This window comes from Simochromis diagramma, unplaced genomic scaffold (genome assembly GCF_900408965.1).
Source record: "Simochromis diagramma unplaced genomic scaffold, fSimDia1.1 OVJJ01000603.1, whole genome shotgun sequence".
Taxonomy (NCBI): Eukaryota; Metazoa; Chordata; class Actinopteri; order Cichliformes; family Cichlidae; genus Simochromis; species Simochromis diagramma.
In genome coordinates this window covers 24,094,925-24,120,707 of record NW_024387414.1, presented here as the reverse complement: position 1 = coordinate 24,120,707, position 25,783 = coordinate 24,094,925, and the positions used below count along the sequence as shown (strand labels likewise).

Below are 25,783 nucleotides of genomic sequence, written 5' to 3'. Positions count from 1 at the left end.
AGCCACTGTAGGTCAGCTGTCTTGTCATTTGAGAGCCCCAAAGACTTAATGAATGTTGTCGTGATTTTAACGGGTAAGAATAACTCAACCATGATAAATGATACACAGTCAACTTAATCATCACAGACTGTATTTGCAAGCTGAAAATATGAGTTACCTTTACTATGTTTTAGGTCTAGCTTTTAAAATGTATTTAAAACAAAATCAAATCAGGTGTACAACAGTCATGACTCTTAACTCTGTAGTTCACTCAAATTTATCCTCTCATTTGTGAGGTTAAGATAGTAACCATGAACAGCAGCATCCACAATTTGAGTCCCAGTGATGACCTTTATTATATCTCTCTCTTCCTTTATTTCCTGTTTGATTTTTAATTGCATTTGCTATTTATTATGGTGTTAGCCAAAGTTAATTATTATATCTATAACTGAGAATTATCTTATGTTGAATAATCACAAATAGTAAATTAAACAAAGTTATTGTTGTTACAATGTCAGCTTCTGAACTCAAAGGTTTAATCTGCTCCCTTGACAACTGAGGGCCATAATTGCTGTCTTTGTGGTTACTGTATCAGTTGCTGAAGTAAGAAGCCATAAGGGAAGAATGGAGGTCTTAAGCTTCACCAACAAACTCCAAAAGTCAGAGAATTAAAAGTGGTGTAGGCTTTAGCTCTGTTATAAGTCATTATCACAGATTGTGTGGTGACCTGTGCAATGAATAACCTCAAAACAACTGGAAAATAGTGCATTTATTTTCATAACTGCACACATATGTAACCACAGTTTTTGTTTTTGTTTTGTGGAACTGTTTTTGCCGAAAAATCCATGTGAACTTGGGCGGAATAATGTGACAAAATTGCACATCCATGTCAAAAGATTGGAAGTAGATGAGAATATTGTTTTACATTTTTTGTGCAAACACAAGCACAACGGAAAATACGTTGCAGAATGTTTAACTGGAACATTTCAGATTCTTATCTAGACATTAGATGTGAAATTTGCACTTTAGCTCCAGTCGCTGCTGTGAACGTGGCCACAACAGTTATGCAGGTTTAAAATCTGGCAAACAATATGCCGATGCATGCGATGAGAGCAATCAGTCTGTGTAATGTGATCTATTCAAATGAGAGAAACAAGCCTCTGACATGTAATGTCTGATGTGATTATGACACAGTCATCATCAGCCATCAGTGTCATTGTTGCTTCAAATAAGTATTGAATGTTAGAACATTACGTCTATTTCAATGAACAGAGAGATCTCAAAATTGTGTGATGCTTCTGCTTTTTGTTTGATTTTATTGGAAAGAAATCAAAATTGAACCTAAACTGTCATAACAATTATACATATTTCTTGGCAGTGCATATAGTACATGAACTCTTTCTATAGTCTCCAGCATCACTTTTCATTCAGTGTAGTGCTTTGTTATTTCTTTACTGACATCAAAAAGTCTAAAGTAATGCTTACTTCAAATAACACTGTCTTCTTCTTTTTTTTCTGTTTGCTTTGTCTCTGCTTCTTTACTTTCTCTTTTCTTTTTTCTCTTGTTTTCTTTTGCAACTTCTGCTTGGCTGCATGATCTGCCTTCATGTTTGCTCTACAACAGAAACAAAAGGTTAGTAGATTTTTTTTTTTTTTTTTTAATTATTACTTGCTTTTCTTATCTTGCAGCATCAGTTTTAGTTGGTCCCAAACTAATTTCAGATATGTTACTGTGAGAGTTTGTGAAATTGTAACCTGCATGTTAGTCATGCACTGAGGGATTTCAATTGATCTGTTAAAGAAGCATAACCCCCATTACTACTTGCACCTGTATAATTGTATAAAGGTGCATGACGCTGACCTGACCTTTCTAAGCAGTATTTCTCCCCTACATTTTTTCTATTTTATTTTTTTTATTATTTATTTATTTTTTTTTTATAAAAGCTATTGAAATTTAAAAGGTTTTATATCTAGTTAAATCTGACAAACATTTGAAGTTGGGATTGTCTTGTACATTTTACTAAAGTAAACGCAGTTAATCATTATTAAGATGCAGATTTGAAGACTGTAGTTTGTTCGTATTTTTACTCTTTGTACTCACCAGTGTTAAAGATAAGTCTTTGCAGGTAGGTAGTAGCTAATCTGAAGTATTTCGTGTTGCTCAAAATACTTGTTAGCCTGTTGGTTTAACATGAAGAGCCTCTTCTAACGCCTATAAAACTGTCCGTGGACCGTGTTACATGTGTTGCCAAAGCAACCACAGACTTGGATTTATTATGCGACCTTGTAAAGTTAAGTTGTAACATCATCCTTCAAGAGTGTAGACCTCCAGCCAGTGTTTTAACTCTGTGATTGATCGGTGAATTATTATCCAAGGAACTTGTGTAATTTTAGAAATTGCGTCAGTCTAAATGGAGTCTTTGAATTTTACAGTGAATTTAGTTTTAACTTGCCATCAGCAGTAAAGAGAGAAATAGTTTAGAAAAGTAGATGATTTAGTTTTATAAGCAAACACTAACTTCAAATCTCCCTACAATTTTTGATATATCGAATGCTTGCGCAGTGCATTCCCCTTTGGGGTGGTTGTATTGACATAAATAGTTGTAATATCAAAAGACTAAGATTTATTTATTTATGTTTTTAACATTTGATGAACTCAGAGTAAAAAAGACTTCTTTGTACTGTGCCTTTTACTTACTTGGACAGACAAGAAGAAAAAGCGGAGAAACAAACAAGCAAATGTACTGAGTGGGCAAGCAGAGAAGGAGCTGACAGCTCTCAAAAGTGTTGGCAATTTCTGTGATTTCACGGATAGCCTCTGGAGAAGCTCTTTGAGAGTATCAGTGTCAATAGATAGAGATAAAACATGTATAACATGGCTTTCCTTTGGGTGTTAGTGAGAAGACAAGGTGAAAATCACAGAACATATTCCAGTCGCTGGCAGGTGGGGAATTAAGTACTATGAGGAACATGTCCTCTTTTTACTGCACTACTCATGTCTCATCTGTTTGTTGTTGTAGTTTCTGGATCAGCCAGCAGTGATGGTAATTTTTTAAACATAATGGGCACTAGTTAAAACAAACCTGTAGAGACCTGCCTTTTTGGTATTCAGTTGGATTTGGTTAAATGTTTGTTTTCATAAAATGAACGATTATTTCTTTGAGAAGTAAACTGGGAATGACTAAATTAGTGGTGCTGGGTTTTTTTACATCATAAACTAAGCCAGGCTTAGGAAACACTAATATATTTTATTTCAATAAAGGAATATATTAATAATAAAAGCTAAGCCTACATGGTTGGATCAGCCATATTGTTAGGTCCATAATTTGTTGGGCATTTTTTTGTAATTTGCCACTGTTTAGCACCAGTGTTTTTTTTTGTTTTGTTTTTTTTGGTGTTTTTTTTTTCTTCCACACAGCCATGATGTAATTAAAGCTGAAATGCAGACTTTGTGCTTTAATTGAAGGAGTTTAGGAATTCTAAACACTTTTGAGTGTTTGAGTGTGCTCAAATGTAATTGTACAACTGATTTATAAACAGTTTCATGGTCAGGTGAGGTCTATTCCCTTGGTGATAAACAACAAATTAAACAGATAAAAGTTCTGCAGTGTTAAGTTGCACTTGTTAGTTGTTCATTAAAGAGATGCTGGTGCAAGTGAAGGAGGCCATCGCTTAGCTGAAAAAACAAAATGAGCAAAATGAAAAAGGAAAATGTTTAGGAGTGGTCATGAATAGAAATGGTGAGTTTGTCAAACCACGGGCTATACTCAGGAACAAGAACGCCAGATCAGACGTTGCCAGAAACATCTTTATAAAAAACCAAAAACATGGTGGAAGCAGTTTTTTGGCATGATCATGCGTGGCTGCCGGTGAAGCCGGACCACTAGTGTTTATTGATGATATGATTGCTGATAGAAATAACAAGATAAGTTCTGAAGTGCACTACGGGGCTGTACTAATGCTTGGATTGCTGCAGATACTCCAAAACTGATTGGACAGTGCTTCACATTGCAAAGGATAAGGAGCTAAAGGCTAATGCAAAAACAACCCAAGAGTTTCTCAAGGCAAAGAAATGAGAAAGATCCTCATTGCCTGAGTCAGTCACCTGATCTCAACTCAGCAGAGCATGCTTTTCAGTTAGTGAAGACAAAATTGAAGACAGAGACCCACAAACAAGCAGCACCTGGAGGTGGCTGCATTTAACGCCCGGTAGAGGTAATCACAGTCTGCACTTTGAACACTTGATTGTTTGATTGTCACTGTAATGGTATAAAGGACTAACTTTGTAATCGTCCACATACGTGTCATTCTAATTCTAGTATATTCTATAATTACATCTTGATTCAGAATTTTAGAATTCCCTTTGAGAATTTGAAGATAAAATTTTAATTGTTACCATGTTCACATATGGGGGGAAAAAAAACCCGATTTCTTTTTCTTTTTTCCCCATATGTGAGCTTGTCAGACTGGCATGTTATATGAATATACATAATTGCAGTTCTTGTTCTAAAGAGTAACATCTTAATTGACGTCTGCAGCATGTTTTCTTTCTATTTCTTTTTATCAAGGAGAGGGCAGAGAGACAGTTTTCGTCGCTATAGTGCTTGGAACAAAAATGAGCAACAACATGAAGAGAGCTGCCCTTTCCTGAGCCTTCTTTTCAACTAATAAATAACATCCAATTAGACGAAACCCTCAAAGATCACAAAATCAGTTTGCCATTTCTTCCTGGAATACAAGCATCCACTAATAACCTACCTCTACTGAAACGCTGCAAGACGGTAGACAAAAAGAAAGAGAAATGGAAAGGGTGTTGGGGAAAGAAACTGCTAAAAATTGAGAAACATAAGGAAGTTAATAGCTTTTTTTTTTTATTATTATTATTTTATTTACTATTGGAGCCTGACCAATACAGGATTCAGCTCACATCGGCTGGTAAAAAAAAGGTTCAAAATGGCCGTGGGCTGTTCTGTGTTATGCAACAAAATGCTTAAACTTTAAAATGTAGTTATTACAGAAGAGTTGGGAGAAAACAACACCACAGATAACATGCTGCGGTATTAGCAGCATGCTGTGTACTACTGTACCTTTGGAAGAGATATACTTAAGGAATAATTCAAAACCGTCACAGCACATAGACTGTGTGGTAATTTACACGTTAGCTTTGAAAAGTGGTTCTATGATTGTTTTAAATATACCGAAAAAGTTATTCAATAAATCCATATAATGCTTGCGTGGAGATGTTGTGTTAATTTGATCAGTGCAAACATAGTATTTAATTTGGTTTAATCTGATTACCAGTGGTGATGCTTTATTTGTTTTTGCCTTCCTAAGTTTTTTGTTTTTTCCCTCCTTTTTTTAAGAATACTGTACAATATGAATAGTGAATGTCTGGCAAAGCAGATAATTAATAGGAATCATAGATTAAGCTTGTAAAAATATGCAGCTTGGGATATGTTTTAGCGTGAAGATGCACGAATACTTAGTGAATAAATCATTTGAAGTCATAGCATGGTTATGCTTGGACAAGATGCTTCACGCCTATCCTTTTTTAAAATGTTATTTACCGCAGTGTAAAGGCTTTGGTTTGAGTCAGTGTCAGGCTCACTATGAGATCAATGTAGCCTGTTAAAGAGAAAGTTGAGGAAAGACGGTCTCTTTTCCTACTGCTGGCATGCTATAACAGATAATTAGACAGCTAATTTCCATATGAATATAATGGTCTGGTAAGGAAGTGTATTTGCATTGGTCCTGTCATTCTGCACAAGTATATTTGGGGAGCAGAAATTGGGCTGGTATGTAGGAGGGAATTAACTCGTATGCTTGGTTTGGCGGTTAAGCAGCACATACAGTAAAGAAAAGGCTCTCATATGGTGGTAAAGACCGGTCAGCGCTAACAGCTTTTCATCACTTGTCATACTCAGGCTGATGTGACACATTAAACAGCCGTGTTCATTCATATCCATGCCTCTCCCCTGTCAGCCTTCACTGCATTAACCCTCAGAGTATCTGTAAATTGGAGCCATTTAACATATGTATATGATGGTAATGGGTTTCTCAAATGCAAGGTGGGTGTATTTCCTAAAACAAAAGCGAGAGCTTTTGTGGTCTGCTGCGTGGAGAACTTGAAAGGCTTTTGAATTACAAGAAAAGAAAAGAAGCTGAGGAGGTTGGTGGACACCATCACAGGAATTAGGAGACGATTGAGGACTAGAGAAGGTGGGGATAAAAGCAGTACAGTAGGCTGTCCTGTTGAAAATCATATGCCTAAATATTTTTTTGAGAACTTGGCATTATATTCTCATTTATGCTTATGTATTCTTAAGTTGCCTAATTACCATATTAATCTCACTTAGCTGGATAAAAATAAACATCTGTGTTACCTCCAGAGGTGCACAGAGTGCAGCTTTGTTCACTGAGGGCAGGAATTAGCTTCTAAAATCACATCAAATGTTTTAAATATAGCTTGTTTTGAACCTCACTGACTATATGAGGATATCAGCAGCATGTCCATGTCTAGCTGCCTAGCAGTCAGCATTGCTGCTGATATATACCTGTTCTCATCAAATGGACTTTCTCTCCTGTGTGTCTCTGTCTTGATTGTGCTTCTTTTCTCCTTCTCTCTCGCTCTCTTTATGGTTTTGCTTTGACATTTTGAAGAATACCATTAGCTCTATAATGACTTTCCGTGTGGCTGTAGAAAATTTGTGCCAGTATGAGAGATCTCATCAAATGCATAATCATTAAAGGCTCTTTTCATTATTGTTGAAAGGGAACGTCCGATCACACACCGTACACATGGCTGTCTCCCACCCACCCTCTCACACCCTTATTTTACATCCAGCCTGTTATTTTCATATATATTTTGAACCCGCCACGCAGCCATATTCTGGTCAGATTACGAAATGTCTAATGTGCTACAGTGTGTGCTGGACCCACACACCAATTACCTGGACCTGTGACAGTGTCCTGAAATGTTTGAAAATGTCACGTTTTTACAAACACGTACCCCCACCCTTTGCATTTTTTTTTATGTGTGTGTGTGTGTGTGTGTGCTTAATCTTTTTCTATTTTCTGTTCTTTTCCTCCTCCATTGTTGTTGAGTTGTGGTTTTTTTCCTGTCTCTGTTTCTCAAGCATCAGCACTTCAATTTAGTCCCAATTTGTGTTTTTATGTTCTCATATCATCAAAGTAATGGGCCGGCTCGTTAAAAACATATTTGCTTTCGCGACTTTATTTTTCTGCTGCGATTTTTCATCCACACGTGTAGGTTTGTGTATGGAGGAGGGAGGGGAAGGATACAGCGCTGGAAGTAGGGAAGGTAGTGGGCGCAGACGTGTTTGCAACAGCATAGGGAGAAAAATGGAAAAAAATTTAAATGACTTCAGAGGTGAATGATTTAGGCCGTCATCAATCCATTGAATGACTTGGGAAATGTTAGGGTGGGCTTAACAACTGTGCAGATCATACTGGGGCTGTGACAGTGAAATGAAATGGAGATAATAATGCTTCATACCTGATATGACAGAGCAGTCAGAAAATACTCATTTGTGTGTGTGTGTGTGTGTGTGTGTGTGTGTGTGTGTGTGTGTGTGTGTGTGTGTATGCACACGAACACACAGATGTATTAAGAGGGCACTGGTAGGTCTTCATGAGGCCTTTAGAGGGCACTACTCCACTGAGAAATAGACCATCCTGTTACATTCATCCCCACAGGCCGGTACACACTGATTAACAGAGGCTTCTAATCAATTATAAACCTTTTCATGTATTGTCAGTAACTTTTGATTTCCAAATGTGTATACTTGCACGTTCTCTCTGCGGGGTGTGTTCCTTTCTTTGTGAAGAGCAATTGGCCAGTATGTTGTAGATGCTGGTGCTCATACAGGGACACTTGAAGTGATCTTGGTATAGCAGGGATAGAGGAGGAGAGAACAGCCTAATGAAGTCTGTTAATTTGCTGCTATCAGAATGAAAGTCTCAGACTAATTATGGCCCTGGGTCATCTAGTCTGGATCACAGAGAGAGGTGGCCCTGGATGGTTCGCTTTGATTAGCTCACTCAAAATAGAGCCCCTCACTTCATTACTCTGATCTCCCTCTGTCTCACACTCACTGGCGCTCACAAAACTCTGGTGGGGAGGTTAGTCCATGTGCAAACAGACTAGTCGAGCTGTCATCGCTTTGCTGTTCAGGATGGAGGAGTGTATGCATCGATGAGGCGGAGAGGGAAAGGTGAGGGCAGGGTATGCATAGTCCAAGTAACTACTGGACATGTGTCTTATGTCTCTCGTGCTCTCTGTCAGGCTGACTGAAGTTCAGGACATATCTGGATCCGAAGCATACAGTGAGTCAACAGTCAAACTGTGCAGCTGGTTTGACTGTTCTCCTTTCCTTCTGTTGACTGTAGAGTTGACAGATGTGTCGGAATGGTGGATTTGTTCACTTGCTGCAGACAGCCCCCCTCCTGTGCATCAGATGTCTCACAGTGGATTTTGCTTCAGGCAGTTTTGTGTGTGTGTGTGTGTGTGTGTGTGTGTGTGTGTGTGTGTGTGTGTGTGTGTGGTGTTTGCACATTGAATTTCAAGGCCCCTTGAATTATCCCTGCCACAGAAACCCCTTTAATAGCAGTGATTTAAACTTTACCTGCGTGACTGCCTTGATTGGCTATTGGAAACAACACACTGATTTAATTAGCCTTTCAAGTCTGTGGCCCTCTCAACTTTCCCCTCGCTGTGTGCTTATTTGCTTCCTCGGAGGAGGCGATTGTGCCACTATATCATTCCATAAATAATAAAGGCACATAGGAAGCGACATAGACAAACACAAGATGAAATGACGTGCACTCGCGTGTTTTCCAGTAAGGTGTTTTTTTTTCTCTCTGATTAGAAATCCAACCTGATAAAATAAAGTGGTGATCAGAGTGTATAAGGCTGGGGCAAGGGAAGAAAGTAGGCTGTGTGTGTGTGTGTGTCTGTCTGAGAGAGAGGTGGGGTGGGGGGATATAAGGTGTTACTTGCTTGTCTCTGAGGCCTGCCTGTCATGTCAGTCATGCTCTTTCACAGCAGTTTTATTTCTTCCACCACTCCCTTTAGTACTTTGATGGCACAATTCACTGGTACTGCCTTGTGGGAAGCACTGCTGTGGTTGGGGATGTGTGTGTGTACGCGTGCACGCAGGGGTGCACGTGGGTGTGCATGTGTGTGCAGTGTCACACATTGTCATATTTTTTTGTCAAGTTCCTTTAAACTGTGCCAGAGATTGGATAAGAAGTACTCAGTAGAATTATTACAAGCAAGGTGAGCAGAGCAAAACTCTTTCAGAATTCTGGCTTTGGATCCTCATCTGACCCTGCAACTGAACATTACTGTGCTTTTCTTCAGAAAATAACACAACTTCTTCTTTTTATTGTATACCCATTTATGTTTTTTTTTTTGTTTTTTTTTTACAAAAACACAAAAAACCATATTTATTTATTTTTTTCTTGTGGGTTCATTGTTACTTTTGGAATAATTCAGAATCCCTTTTCCCCTAAGGATCCTACACTGGAGGCAAAGAAATTGAGACGGCCATTCATCTTTGTTCTGTTTTTCATACTTATCTGTCCTCCTCCTTTGTCCACTGTCCCGCCATCACATTGACATTTATCACAAGCCTTCATGAAGAGACTTTAACTTTCTTAGATGGTAGATTTCTCACACTATGTGACGTTTGCTGTGGCAGAACAGAGCCATTTTCTCAGTGCTGGTGTCTGTTCCTAATGCACTGCTCTCTGCTGTCTTGTGATTGACTCCTGCTTTCCGTTTTCTGTGTTATCTGATCTCAGCTCCTGATCTTAACAGTGGTTTTAGTCGATGGCTGGGTTTGTAACTTGCCTCTTCCTGTCATGCTCTGATTCCATCTCTCTCCCTCTCTGAACAGGTGCAACTTTTTATTCCTGTGATGTGTCATCTTTTTACACTTATTAATCCACTCGTCATTAGGTCTTAAAATATCTACTCTAGTCGCATCATACCTACGCTGTGCTCCTGTTCTGCTTTCGCTAGATGTGTAATGGGATGCAGACTCCCTACTGGTTTGCTCTCACAAGTGCATCCTTATCTTTCCTACTTCCTGGGTGATAGCGTAATCTGATAACTACAACTGTTGCCACTCCCTCTGATTGATTAACCACTGACCTCTGACCCTCCTGCAGGAGATTTTAATTGGCTGATGTATAATGAGCAGGCTTCCCTGAAGAAGAGCTGTTTTAAGGCCAAAGAGGATAAGAGGGTGATGCTGGAAGGGGGCAATCCAATTAGCTGATTTAACTGATAACACCTGAGGTAGCTGTGTGTGTGTGTGTGTGTGTGTGCGTGTGTGTGCATGTGTGCGTTGGAGTAATGTAATTTCTATCTTTCTATCTCACTATCTCTTATACAATAGAGATGTCTCTAGCCCTTATGTGAGGACGCTACATAGATTGTGTGACATAGCCAAGTGTGTTTGTGTGCTGAAACGAGGTTGTTGATACTCTGGTGTTATGTGTTTGAGAGTCTCTGTGTACTTCGTAATAAATATGATTTTGTCGAACTGCGTGACGAATAGATCAATACAACATCTTAATGTAGTAAGCTAGAGGCTATTTAGGGCTTTCCTGTTAGTACATCTCAATATTCAGAATTAAAAAAAATTATCTGGTGAATTACAAAACATTACGCTGTACATTTTGTCATTATTTATTTAAGAAGAATTAAGACAAAATGTAAAATCAGTTTGTCCACCCTTACTTACCCTTAAAAGGGTAATCAGCAGCCAGGTGCTGCTAATCAAATGCACTTGATTAATTGAGTAAGTGTGAATGTCTCTATAAAAACAGAGGTTTTGACAGTTGGCTGGTCTGGAGCATTCAGGTTTGTGTTTACTCAATGCCAAAGAGCAAAGTTGTCACTAATGGTATTAGTGAAGCAACTGATGCTCCCCAACAATCTGGGAAGGGTTATAAGTTAATTTCCAAATCATTTGAAATCCAGCATGCTGTAGAGAAATATCATTTGCATGTGGAGAACATTCAGGACAGATGGCAATCTTGCCAGAGATGGACTTCCCAGCAAATCCACCACAAGGTCAGATGAGCTAGCCTTTTCTCTCTAAATAGAACATAGCAGCATGGCTTAAGTTTACAAAGTTGGATCTAAACAAACCACAAGACTTCTGGAACAATGTCATTTGAACAGATGAGACCAAAGTGGAGACGTTTGGCTATAATACACATCATATTTGGCAAAAAGCAAACGCATCAGCACCGAAACCTCACACCAGCTGTCAAGCACAGTGGTGAAGGGCTGATGATTTGGGCTTGTTTTTCAGCCGTAGAACCTGGGCACCTTGCAGTCATTGATACAACCCTGAACTCCTCTGTATATCAAAGTATTCTCGAGTAAGTCTGTCGGACAACTAAAGCTTGGCTGAAACTGGGTCATGCAACAGGACAATGATACCAAACGCAGCAGCAAAACTCCTACAAAAAGATTTGCTGCTGAAAAAGAGTGAAATCAAAGTGCTGTAATGGCCCAGTCAAAGTGTAGACCTCAGCCTGAATGAAATACTGTGGCGGGACCTTCAGAGAGCTGTGCATAAATGAATGAACTGAAGCATTATAAACATTATAAAGAAGAGTGAGCTAAAATTCCTCCACAAGGTTGTGACAGAATGATGAAATCATACAGAAATCAATTGCTTCAAGTTATTGCCACTAAAGGTGGTTCTAAAAGCTACTGAATCATGGGGTGCATTTTGAATTAGTTTTTCCTCAGTGAATAATGACACACTGACATATGTCATGTGATGTTGTTACCTACCATTTTTTTGTTATGTCCTGATATGTCAAACCATTGAAATGGCAGAGGGTGTGTGTTCTTTCTGACTGTATGTGTGCTTTAAAACTTTGTAAGTAAACTGTTGAGTTAACATGAATTATTATTCTAATGGGAGATAAATACACAGATCCATTTAGCTTCTGTAAAATGTTGAATGCAGAAAAAAGTGGAAATTTATTCCCATCTTCATACTAATTTGCTTGTCTTCTTTGGAAACATTTCAGCCATGTTTAGAGCTGCAATATCAATAACAAAAAGGACATGCATACTACAATACAGAGTTTCTAAATGTCACACAAAAGCTGCACAAACACACACATTCACATTGCTCGTTTGTCCATTCAACTATCCAAAAGGTGTTATACTACCATTATTGATGAGGCTAGAAACACAAATGTGATGTTAGCAGTTGTGGGTAAAGACTACCTGATTTGGGGAAAAGAAGTTGGGAAGCTGTGAAAGTAAAGCATACATCATTTTTCATTTGATCTAGTGAATATTTGTCTATTAAACCCACTCTTCCAAGTCAGATTTTAGAGCGTGTTTGTGGTTTCCTTTCTCTTTGTGTTTCACGCTGCAGTGGACAGGAAGCATTCTTATAAAAATGTATTTTCATCTCTCTCCTCTATCCATGGTACACATTTTTCACTGCCCCACCCCACCCCTCCCTTCCCTTGTGTCTCTTTTGCGTTTTGCTCTCTCTCTCTCTCACATCGAAGACTGTGAGGAGAGTGTACTGGCAGAGGAACCACGTAAGTCCAAGGATTGCTCAGTGTGTGGCCGTGTTTGTGTATTTGTGTGTGGTGCGCCATACTGTAGGTGTTCATGTTTGTGGACATCATACCAGTCTCTTCATGCAGGAGTTCACAGCATACCTCTTCACTTTTTAATTAGATACAGAATCCCTGAAAGAAGACTGAGTCCATGTGGAACAGCAGAAATACCTTTTCCTGTGGATTAACCCGTGTGCTCCTCTGATCTGTTCCCCTCCTCTCCTCTGCTTTCCTCTCCTCTTCTCCTCTACTTTCCTCCCCTCTCCTACCCTCTCACCACATACACGATAATTACAGCACCAGACAATTACCCCGAAAACTCCTGGGATGCACATTTTGTTCTCTTAATCTGGTCTCTTAAATAATTAAAACCAACCATGAACTCCTCTTTGTGATCGTGGCTCAAGAGTGTGTGTGAATGTGAGTGTGAGAGAGATGTGGGTGTATGCGTGTGCACACATGTGGAAGCATACATCTCTGTGTCGTCTCATTGGCTTTCCTATCTACCAACAGCTCTGTCACAATCCCACCTACCTGCCTCCACGTGACCCTAAAGCAGATTTACCTTCACCTATAACATCTCTGCCGAATGTGCAACTCTGTGCTTACGGGCCCCGTACCTTACTCTCTCAGTGGTGTGATGAGAGAACTTCCCCATAATCCCTTTCTCCATGCTTCTTTACTCACATGGCATCATATCATTGAGTCATTCTTCGCTTGCAAAAATATGTAAATATATACAACAAAGACTTGCGGAAATATTTTGTGAGCCTGTTAGAAATAGCTGACATGTTAAAAATTTGACATATTTACACTTAATGGAATATTTCAACTCAGTAACTAAATAAATAAATATAATACATCTGAACTTTCTCCACCACCTAGTTAACTTTTTTGCTGTTGTTCCCTTCTTTATGTTGTACTGATATCTAAATGTTATAATTGTGCTGTTTCCAAGTGTGTGTGTGTGTGTGTGTGTGTGTGTGTGTGTGTTTCATTCATGCTTCATTTGTCTAAATTCTGCCTATGTGTGGTGGCTGCAGTTTAATATTTCTGTCTTTATCAGCTAAAAAAGAAGAGGAGGATGCAGAGGATAAGAAATCCATAAAGAAGAGAATTAAAGAGCTGAAGGTGCTCGATCCAAAGATTGCGCAGAATCTGTGTAAGTATTTGTTTCCTTTCGATCTACTCCTAAAAAAAGGCAGATTTATATACATTCATAGAGAAATTTGGTATGCTTTACACCTTAGCATGTTGCTATGGCAATTAATACACACAGACAGTTCATGTGAACCTGGTCTTTGCCACATGACTCATCTCTTCACACGGACCTAATTAACAACGTTAAAGATCCATTAAGGAAAGAAGGAAAAAAGAACTTCTCTCTCTTTCTTTCTTTCTTCCTTCCTTCCTTCCTTCCCTCCCTCATCTCTCTCATGCATTCACACACGCATGCTTGGTCTGAAAATGACGGTTTAAAAAACACCCGGCATTAATGAGGATCCAGCTGATCTCTTAAGCACTCTCAGATCTTAGCACCTCATTGGCTTATATCACATGGAGCTGTGACCTTTGTTTCACGTATTAAAAGAAAATGAGTCTAATCAGCCCAGTAACAGTGATAAATCATGCAGCAGAAATTAGAGAGCAAGGGAGGGGGAGGGGGAGTTGGTGGTTTATGTGGTCCACCATAGGAGGTAAAGAGTCTAAAAGCTTTGATTGAGGTTTGAGAAGGACTGAGAAGGGGTTTTATTTCTGTTTTATTTCTGTTACTTGATTGATGCCATCACTGTTAAGATACGGAGATACAGTGCAAATTTATTCTGCCTAATGAATTGTACTAAAATTTTCTCATTACCAGTTACAGCCGGGAGCTTATATCATAGTCGTGTCACACGTATGCTTTAAGAAGAGAAGGGCTAGTTTGTCAGTAAAACCTCAACCTAATATATGCAGGTTTAAGACAAAAAAAAAAAAAAAAAGATTCATCATTTATTGGACGTGTGTTTAAACTTCAGTTTAATCCTTGCACATGCTGTTTCTTTTTAATTCTTCTCAGTTATGTACTGTGTAGTAGTTGGCCTCCTGAAGTCCTGTGGGACAATTGGATACGTGCTCGTGGTTGTCGTCTGTGGTGCTCGAGAGGCGCCTCTTGTGACTCTAAAGTCCCATGCGGGAGTTGAAGTCCTTCTGGTCCTGTTCACAGGAATAAGAGATGACTAGTCTTTTGAGCTGACTTTTTTAGGCCATTTTCTCAAACTGTTGTCTTTTAAAGCCCTGCAGGGCCTTCTGGATTTCAAGCTGCAGGTGTTTGTCTCTTTGTAGCTTTACAGTCAAGTGAACGCACGTCTTTGTAGCGTAGCCATCCTGTTGGTTGTCCACACAGGAGATCCTTGGTGAGGCTGCTATCCCTTTATGTGATACTTATGCCAGGGATAGAACATGCCTGGGCAACTTGTGTTTCCAAGAGTTGCAAAGTACTAAGCAAACACACCACTATAAAAAGATTTCCTGGTGAGTCTGTGTGTATGCTTTTTGGGGTTTCTTTTTTTGTCCATCTTCATTTCATCAGTCTTGCCAGGTGGTTTTCAACACCATCTAGGGAGGTCTCTCTCTAGGCACAGGGTGTCTGAGAAACAGCACACTGAGGGATATGAATTCATGGATGGGCTCAGGTTTTTGGGATTCTATGGTGATATGAGAGGATATCTTGGTTCATAACATTTGTCTTTGTAACTTGATTGTTATGCCAAAGTTGGTGCTCAACCTGAAATAAAAAGTTATTATTTCTGTCCCCACAACTTTAAAAATGATTTAACCAAGTAGAGCAAAAAAGTGTGCAAAACAAAAGGTACATTCTCGTTTTCAAAAGTTCATGCTCTCCTGTATATGCATAATGTAATGTTGTAACATACTTCACATACACACTTACATGCAGAACACTCCAAAGTGTTCAACCTAAAACATGCTCAATAATTTTAAATGATTTTTTTTTTTTTTTTAAATGTGTTTCTGCTTGTGAGACTAATAACTAGCCCTGACGAGGCATGCACCATACCTTTGCTAGTCCTAACTCCTGCTTGAAAATATCATGGTTTCTAAGCCAATACATTTAAAATTAAAATCAGTTTTTTAAAAACAGAAATAAAAAATAAAGACATCGCTGGCTGAGTGGTTCAGAATAACCTGTTTCATAAGATTTGTGTGTACTGTTTTATTTCACATTATTCTTTTTTGTGTGTGTTTGGTTGTTTTTTCTGTTCTTTTATGACCAACTGTCTCATATCTCAACATTACAGCTCAGCTGTCAATCTTTTCTCCATTTGCCACATCTCTCTTCTCTCTCCCCCCACCCCACCCCTGTAGCCATCTTCCTGGGCTCCTTCCGCATCCCTTATCAGGAAATTCGACGCATGATAGTGGAGGTCGATGAAGAGCAACTCTCTGAACCTATGATCCAGGTATGCTGTTTAATGAAGCCATAGAGCCTCCGTTACGTTAGTGAATGACTTTCTCATTCCACCCAACTCTGGACCTAGCTAGCTGTGAGATAAAAGAGGAAAAAAATATTGAAACTAGTCAATGCTCAACTTTTCACCTTGAGGCTGGAAGTATATTTTTAGTTTTGCCCTTCTCCTACTCAGCTGGTCAGGTTCAACTCTTTGTCTATTGTCTTGATTAGTTGTCTATCTTAAAACAGCATGTAGCCCAAGGCTAAAGCGTTGGGCATCTGTAAAGCCTGCAGTACAGCAGGTGTGGAAACAGTTGGTGAGCACAGGCAGTATGTCAGTAAAAAATAAATAAGCACTTTGCTGATGTTTAGCTGAATTTTTTTTTTTTTTTTTTTTTTTGCTTTGTTTTGTTTGTGTTTATAAGTGCTTTAACAGCTTTTTGGCTATAACTTCGATGTGTTTATGCCATCTGTATACCTCACACTTAGCACTGACTTACTCTGTTCATTCAATCCATCTGTCTGTCCTTCCATGTATGTGTCAATCTCTGTTTTTATATCTTAACAGCAATTCAATGGACCAGTGTGGTTCATTTCAGTTGTATCTACTGTATAAAGCTACATAGTCTTTGCTTGGTAATAAGATGTTTTATCATAGTAACAAAGCTCACCACATGGCTGAAACACGCCAACAGAGACAACGCCAAACAGAACAGCAGCAGGTTAGCTGTCTGTAAATTTCTGTATATCCTTCCCGCTTCTCACTCCCTTTCTTCCTTTTCTTTGTAGAACCTTGTAAAGCACCTACCGGAGCAGGAGCAGCTTAATGCACTGGCCACATACAAAAATGAGTACTCTAATTTGTCAGAGCCTGAGCAGTTTGGGGTTGTGGTGAGTACACACAATACACACAAATGTACAACACACACAAACATCTGTCAACTTCCCACCAACTGCAGATATACAGCACAAAAACGACCTTTCCTTTATATTTCCTTATTTATTGCCGGAAGACCTCAGTGTGCCTGTTATCGTTGACAATGCTATTAAACACAAATGTATTAAGAATTAAATAGTTTATCAGAGCCAAAAAATGCATATTTGGTGTAATAAAATGTAATATTTGAATGTTTTAGTCACGTAAACTTGTCTTGTATTCTTTCTCGGCGTCTTATTTCAACGAAAACACACACAGAGAACACTTTCATGTAATTATCATAATCCTGAGCTCTTTAAAATTCTATCTTTTAAAGCCTTAAGAGGAAAGACGGGACACCTGTGGACTGGTGCACTAATTTATGCACATTAAAGAGCAGCACTTCTGCCTCATTATGTCAGCATCATTTTCTTAAAGACATTTCAAAGGAGGTTTAGTCAGAATTATGCATGAGAGGTGTCACTTATGTATTTTTATTTTTCTACCTAGCGACCACGTTATGGACAAAAACATAACTCATCTTTTGTATCTTGTTCAATGAGGAGACGAGAAAAAAGGAGAGCCTGCTTATATAATGAGGTTGTGCTACTCGTGTGGGCCCACAAAAGCTCAGGTTCAAAGGGATTTTTTAATGTACTTTTTTAATATTTACCATTGTGTAAACATTCACTTATTTTCAGTCAACACCACTTTCAATTGATCTTTAACTCAGCCTTGTGCGCAGTAGTATTTTGTTTTCAGGTCTATGTCTTGCCTGTTGTAAAAGCTTAACACAAGGTCACCACCATAGTTGCTGAGTGTTCCTGCAGCTACGTGAATAAGTTCACTGTTCTTTGTGACAGTAAATTGAGGAACTAAAGCACTTAATCTCAAAATATAAATTTCCTCATAACTCATCTATATCAGTCAATGAAAGCATATTTTAATGTCTTTAACAGAAGCCATATGCATGCCTGTAATTTTTTGTAAATCACTCGCAGTTAATGATTATTCCGCATCACTCCTGAAATCTGAGGAATGTTTATTAGTATGTGCATGCTGCTGGCTGAGCTGTAGTTAAAATCCTCGGGACTAGTGCTTTTTTCATCTTTGATTTTATTTGTTGTTGACAGTTGATGGGAATATTTATTACATGCAAGTTTTCAAAATATTTACTATATATATATATATATAATAAGATAGATATATATATATATATATATATGTATATATATATTATATAGTATATATATATATATATATATATATATATGAGAGAGAGAGAATCTTTAAATTCAGTGTTAATGTTCTGACACTTTAGATAAGGATATCAACAGAGCTGTCTTTTCCTTCTCACTATCCTATCACCTCATGGAAATTGTGTTTGGCAGTAAATGAGCTAGATTTTCCATAAGTCCACTCTTTTGTGTGTGTGTGTTGGAAACCATCTCCTCAACTTGTCAGTATAACCTCCCAGTGCCCTGTGTAGGCCAGTGGGAGCAGCTGCACACATTCAATTTGCAGATGATCCGGTGTGTTTTGCTCCATTTCTTCTTTTTCTGATTATTTTTTTTTCTTGTTTAAATATCTTTATCACATAATTCATCCCATCTCTGGGGTTCGTTTCAGCATTATGTTTTGTTCGTGTGGACCTTGCTTTTTCTTAATTCTGTTATATAATTCTATTCCTCTTTTTTTGTTGCCCGCCTTCTCCTTTTATGTGCGACAAATACACGGATACAAAGTGCACACAGACCAGCACACACTGACTGAAATAGTCATTTGATAACATTACAGTAGCTATAATTAAACCCTTGATGGAGGACATCAAACCGCACAGCCAGCTGTTGTGTGAAACAGACAATTGGAACCTGCACCCCTCCCTCCCGCCGCACACACATACACAATCACTGTGGCGGCCAGGTCCTGGGCCCAATGCAATATTTTCCAATTTTCTCTAATTGTGTGAGAGTGGTAATCCAAGGCAGCCTATTGTATATTCCACCCCTCCACTGCCTGCCCTATATGGACACTAACTCCACAATTAACTTACCAGACCTGGGTCCCAAATCAAATCACTGCCAGCATCTATTACTACTGCCTAGCAACACTTTCCAACATGCTGGTTGCATAAATGTCTTTTAAATTAGATCGTCTGAATGTGAGAGTGTGTCAAATGTGTTATTGTAGTTATTTTAAGTTTGACTGTGTTCTTTGATGTGGTTTGCTCTCCTTGACATCATTTCACATCCTTTTCTCATCTCCTTCCTCATTCTCTTTTCTCCGAATCCCTTTTCCCCCTACTATCCCTTTTCCATCTATGCCTTCTTGTTTTCTTGTTTCCACCTTGACTTTGCTGCCTCCCCAGATGAGCAGTGTGAAGCGGCTGCGTCCTCGCCTCAGCCACATCCTCTTCCGGCTTCAGTTTGAGGAGCACGTAAACAATCTGCGACCAGATATTCTGGCCGTAAATGCCGCATGTGATGAGGTCAGGAAGAGCCGCTCCTTTGGCCGCTTATTGGAGCTGGTGCTACTACTGGGGAATTACATGAATGCGGGCTCTCGAAACGCCCAATCATATGGCTTTGACCTGAGCTCCCTTTGCAAGGTAAGGGTTGAAATGCTGACCCTAATTTCAACTGTTCACACACAGTTTGTAGTCAGTCATCCCTTCAGTGTCAAATGTTCAACAGGAGTGATGCTAGTTCAATAAACTTTCTCAAGAGATACACAGCTGTGTTTGCAGTCAGAGTTCTGTAACAGAAATAAAACTTTTTTTTTACTGACCTGAACTAAACGATTTTTTTAGGCCTTTAGTTGAAGCTAGCCTGATAGATTCTCCTTATTTTCATTATTGCGCTCTCATTTTATGTCCTCAAAAACCTTGAGTTAAAATGGTCATTTCCTATATGGATTGCTTTTTTCTGCCAAATGTACAAGCCAAGAGCGTTAACAGTGATTAGACTAAAGAAAGAATCGGTATACATTATGGGATTTATGTATATCTGTGTCTGTACCAGACACTACGTGTAGCGGTGTCTCTCTCTTTGGTCACCTTGTCTGAGCCTTATCAGTAAACTGATCCAAAGCAGCTGTTGTAATGAGACATTTTAATTTAAACCATTTCATTTGATTGAACACTATCAGAGTTTTCCTTATCATTTGGCCTCTATCAAAGCATTTAAGCCCACCGAGTACTTTAGTCTCATTCTTCTGCCCAGAAAAGATAACTGAAACTCAAACCACTATCCCTTTTGAAAGTTCACACAACTTCGCCGTGGCAATACTAGTGCTTCTTGGACAGAGACGTATCCAACACCTGTAACTCAGGATTTTATGCGGCATGAAAACAGAACATAAAGTTTGTAATAGTGACGGGAAGAATGGGTCTTGCAAGTCTCCTCCAGTGGTTACATTACAGCTGTTGGCACACCCACTGCGGTTTCCACAGTAACGAGCACTGCTGTCATTTGTCACTGCCACCTCTTTACCCTCCTAGACTTGGATGCTGATGTTCATATAAATACAAGTACAAAGGCAAACACTTGTACGAACATGATGGATTAGATGCATTAGGACAACAGTAATATCAGTTAATAGGAGACTGTTAAGGATTTAAAACAGTTTCTTTTGTCTGCGTATGTTGTCTGAAGGAAGGTTTACGTTGTCACGGGCAGGATATATAGAGGAAGACATCTCCTTCGCGCCATACCCAGAGTTTGACAACTTAATTCCACGGCACACTCCACAACACAGGAAAATTGCATCCATCCCAACTGTAAAAGGCAAAATGTTTACATTGTCATCTACGATTACCATCCATCTAAATTCAAAGAGGGACCTTTTGTGAGTGAGCACTTGAAGCTTTTATTAAAAAAAAGGGGGGACTGGGGAACAGAAATGAAAAGAGAGATGAGAATGTTTGATTAGAGGAGATAATACAAACATGATTAAACCCAGCGGGTCTGAGTACACTGCTGTCTACCAATAGATCACCTAGAGAGATACACTGCAACACACTCTGCAGGAGGCATGTTTGGCACGGAGGCTGATAGACATCTTGGAATTAGCCTGTTTAATAAAAAAGGAAGAAGAACAAAGAAACGAGAAAAAAATCAATGATGGAAATTTATCAGGGAAATATAAAATATTTGTTACTTTTGGCAATAAATGGGCACCAAGTGCAGGGAGCAGGAACACATCTGCTACGTAATCACGAGACATAAAATCATGTGTGGCACTGTTAACACTCAGCATTTGTTAAGCTAGAGCTCAGAAGTGCTTTGAGTAAGTACAGTAGATGAAGGACAATGACTTCTTTTTCCAATTACCAGACAGCATATTTACCTACATTAGTACTTCTGATTTCAAGCATGAGTACGTCGAGCCCTGTGCTGAACCTTGTTTTTTGTTGCTGTTAGCATTAACCACAAAAAATGATCTAGGAAAAAGTGCACTTCTAACAGTAGTTTGTAGCTCTATTGCAAATTAGCTGCTCACCTACATCACATTAAACAACATGGAGACACATCTTTGATGCTGCTTTCACCCTTCTTACTGAATAGCAAGTGAAGCTCTGTACACATGACAGGTAGGCTGGCGTGCAGGTTTTCATCAACTAGTGATGCACTCACTTACCCAACTGACTAAGAAAAGAGCAATTTATTAAGCACCTAATGTCTTGCATTTAATAAAAGTCACATCTTTCACCCCTTTTAACTAGGGTATCCACAAAGTGTGGTTTTCATTTTGCAGCTCAAAATACATGTGTATCATGATTCCTGCCATAGCGACGAATACTGTGAAACTAAGGCCAAAAAGATGTTGTTTACGTACCATACCCAATTTCTGTTATATGTTTCAACAAAAACGTTCTTTGACTTTGCCCATCAAAAGCAAAAACTGCATCTGGTTTAAATTTGTCTGATGTACCTTTTAAGGGTCGGGCCCTTGTGAAGGGGCGCACCGCCTTTCGGCACTCTAGCAAAGATTTGATCGCTCCCTGAAAGCCCCTTTCTAACAACCTGCATTTGTGTATTCGCAGTGCGTGTTCTTCTGTTGTGTCAAAACTGAAAATGTGTTACAAAGCAGCAGTGCGCTCAACTCTGAATCCTAAACATGCATACGTTGCCTGGTCTAAATAAAATGTGAAAGCACACAGCATAGCGGCACAGCATACTTCCTAACACGTATTAACTATTAAGACGAACGTGTTTCATCTGTAAGCCGACATCAGGACAAAGTGGGGTGCGCAGTGACTGATGATTGTGTTTTAAATGCGCTGCAGTGAGGTGCGCAACTCTTGTCACCTGTGATGATCTTCAGTCTAGACATGCACAAGATTTCCAGGAGCAATTCAAATGTAACAGGAGCACTGGCAGCGCTGCATTTCAGAATCAAATGACCTTGAAAGAGAGAGAATTTAAATTTAAATTGGCTAAGGCTTTTGTATTTATGTGCAGACTTGGAAAAACTTTTTTATCCTACCTCGTATAGATGTAGCCTTCTAAGGGCTGCTAACAAAACCCTGGCGTTGACCGCATTTTTGAACCAGAATTAGATCCAAGAGGAAGAGATGATTGCATGCAGTTGTCTTACCACTTGTTTATTTTTTTAATGTATTTTTTCAATTTTATGTTGTTATAGATGGATGTACTTAGATATATTTCTAACTGTGCTTGTGCTGGATAAATCATGCTGTTTTACATTACTGAGGGTGATTTAAATGTTGAATATGGGTTGTGCGCCCTTCTCCATAAAGTGAGTGTTTTAGACCTGCTTTATACTCTAAAAAAATGATGAATATCCTAACCTTTAAATTATGGAACCTTTAATATGGCAGGTATATATGGTGTGTTAGAGAAACATGACATAATTTCTGACTTAAAGTAAGACAGATTCAACAGATTCAAGCATGCAAACACATTTATTTAGCAAGTGAACAGTGTGTGTGCTTAACAGGGTTAGACCTAACCTGTGACATTTTCAATAACACAAACTCTGAGCAACATGCAGAGTCACTTTTCCCCTGTTAGAGCATTTTTTTTGCCTTGTGCATATGTTTTATTTTTCAATTTATTGTATTATTAAATTTATTGTATTATTTACTTATTATTAAAAAAGCCGCATAAATGCATATTTTTATGTGTCCATGTTTCACAGCTAAAGGACACCAAGTCAGCAGATCAGAAGACAACCTTACTTCACTTCCTGGCACAAGTATGTGAGGACGAATTTCCAGACGTGGTCAAGTTTCTTGACGACCTAGAGCATGTGGATCGAGCGAGCAGAGGTAATATTCTTAAACACCAAGATGCAAAAACTTCTCAACTGTACATAATAAAACTGTTATTGGACACTTGTGATATATTTTCTAAGTCTCTAAAAGCACATTTTTTTTATACAGTACAGAAGCCATTTTTCACCTGTTTACCAGCATGTAAGAGTCAGCTGCTACTTGATAATTTTAACACTCTCTACCTTCCACTTTCTCTGAGGTGATATCACAGTGCTGCTGTTATTTTGGTCCCCTGCTGTCAACCCAAGGTTTTTAGCTCTCCCATGGTTGCATGGTTTGAGTTTCATCTACTTCCTAGCTGAGATATTTCTAGTGATGTTTAACAGCAGAGATTTGGCAACTGGTCTAAATTGGTCATCTAAGATAAGAGTTACTATGAGGAAACAATGGGCATACAAACTATTAACTTTTTTGATATTTTCTTTTCTGCAATTAAAGTTAAAGAAGAAAAGGGTAATGATGGCATAATCTGTCCATGCATCTAAGCATGCTTAAATGTGAAAACTGAAGAATCTATTTAGAAAATGCCTGATATGTGATTGTGGCAATTAAGCACTTGATATAATAGTGATGATCTGGATGATAGTAAATGATAGGAGCGCGCAACCTCATTAGATAATGTGATATGGGCTTATGTTTTCACCTTTTGTCTTGCTAATCTGGAATTTACCATCTCACCTTACCTGCCCGATGTCCCTCGCTCACTCGCAGCAGTTATTATCATGCATTGGTTCTTGCCATGATTAACTTAGACTTTCCCCTCTAGATCATTTTTCATACCCCTTTAGTGACTTTATTTTCCAAAAAACAAACACCAGAAACACCTATAGACAGAAATGCATGAATCCATGAAACCCCTCTCTCCTGGTCTTCTCCGTTCAGTGAGTGACAACGAACGGCAGTACCTCTCAATAAGATGTTTGCACATGTGCAGTGTTGTTTTTGTGGTTTGTTAGCCAGAAGGAGGATGCCCACTGAGAGAAAAGAAAAATAAGAACGTTGGGTTACTTAACGTAATCCCTGGTTCTTTGATAACAGAGTGAGGTGTTTCACTATGGGAATCGCCTCGGCGTGACCAACTACGGAAGCTCCAATGACACCACGTCTGTCTATGACAGACCTGTCGAGCCGTGCTCAGGGCTCCGCCCCCTCGTACTAACACGGCCGACCAGCTCCTCCTAACTCATTCCAAGCAGATTTCTTTCCGTGCCTAAGCAAGGAGGGAAGTGTTGGTGAAACACCTCACTCTGTTATCAAAGAACCAGGGATTACGTTAAGTAACCCAACGTTCTTTTTCTAACTTCGCTCGGTGTTTCACTATGGGAGATATGGCCCACTCCCGGATTGCGCCAGCTCCCGAAGCTACTCTCCAGTGCTACTCCAGGATCTCAGGTCGAACCTGAGGCACCAGAATCCAGCACCGTCTGAGCCAGGGATGACTGTGCAACATCCAGCCGATAAAACCGGACAAACGTGTGCAGCGTAGCCCAGCTTGCTGCCGCACAAATATCCTGGACTGATACACCTCTGAACAACGCCCAGGATGTGGCCACACCCCTAGTGGAGTGTGCTCGGAGTCCCGGGGGGGCCTGCAAGCCCTTACAGCTATAAGCCAGAGCTAAGGCCTCTACAATCCAATGAGCTAGTCTCTGGCGTGATACGGGCCTGCCCTTGTGAGGGGAGGCCCAGGAAACAAACAGCTGATCCGACTTCCTGAATCCAGCTGTTCTGTCAACATAAGTCCCCAAGGCCCGGACAGGGCACAAAGTGTTCAGCCTCTGCTCCCTCTCGGAAGAGAATGGAGGGAGGTGAAAAGCTAGGAGCTCTACTGTAGAGCACCTGTATGATGTTTCCAACACTTTAGGGACAAAGGCTGGGTTAGGCCTCAGGAGTGCTTTAGTGAGTCCCGGGGCCAACTGTAGACAAGAGGGGTGAATAGACAGAGCCTGTAATTCACTAACTCGCTTGGCTGTGGTTAGAGCCAACAGCAGAGTGGTTTTAAGAGAGAGAAACTTCAACCCCACTGCCCCAATAGGCTCAAAGGGGTGGTGGGAGAGGGCGTCTAAAACGACTGACAGATCCCATAAAGGGACCAGTGGTCTAGAAACTGGGAGCGTTCGACGCGCCCCTCTCATGAAGCGACCTACAAGGGGGTGCTGCCCAGCAGGTTTATCACCAAACCCCACGTGGCAGGCTGAAATAGCTGCTAAATAGACCTTTATAGTGGAAAAAGCTTTCCTTTTGTCCAGCAAGTCTTGAAGAAAACACAACAGCTCCACCACTGAACACTGAAAAGGGATAATCTGCTTTTCATGGCACCACTCTTCAAAAACACGCCATTTACTGCTGTAAATGGAACGGGTGGAGGAGGCTCTGGCATTCTGAATGGTTTCAATAACCTTCGGAGGCATGCCTGCTGCCTTCAAATTCCACCTTTCACGGGCCAGGCCCAGAGAGCAACCTGGTCTGGATGGGGATGGTATATCTCCCCCCGCGCCTGAGACAGAAG

General features: G+C 39.6%; 1 protein-coding gene across 7 annotated transcripts in view; it reads left to right on the top strand.

The window, feature by feature from the left end:
• The window catches only part of LOC120720942 (protein diaphanous homolog 3-like), a 183,743-nt gene that overhangs the window by 57,829 nt on the left and 100,131 nt on the right, over positions 1–25,783 (top strand). For 5 of the 7 annotated variants that reach the window (XM_040010835.1, XM_040010834.1, XM_040010839.1 and 2 more), the window contains 6 exons: positions 1,604–1,612; positions 13,676–13,771; positions 15,976–16,070; positions 16,850–16,951; positions 19,345–19,584; positions 23,139–23,268. In XM_040010835.1, coding sequence (XP_039866769.1) covers positions 1,604–1,612; positions 13,676–13,771; positions 15,976–16,070; positions 16,850–16,951; positions 19,345–19,584; positions 23,139–23,268 — 672 coding nt within the window. The remainder of the gene's footprint in view (positions 1–1,603; positions 1,613–13,675; positions 13,772–15,975; positions 16,071–16,849; positions 16,952–19,344; positions 19,585–23,138; positions 23,269–25,783) is intronic. The other 2 variants (XM_040010836.1, XM_040010838.1) reach the window with 1 other exon arrangement.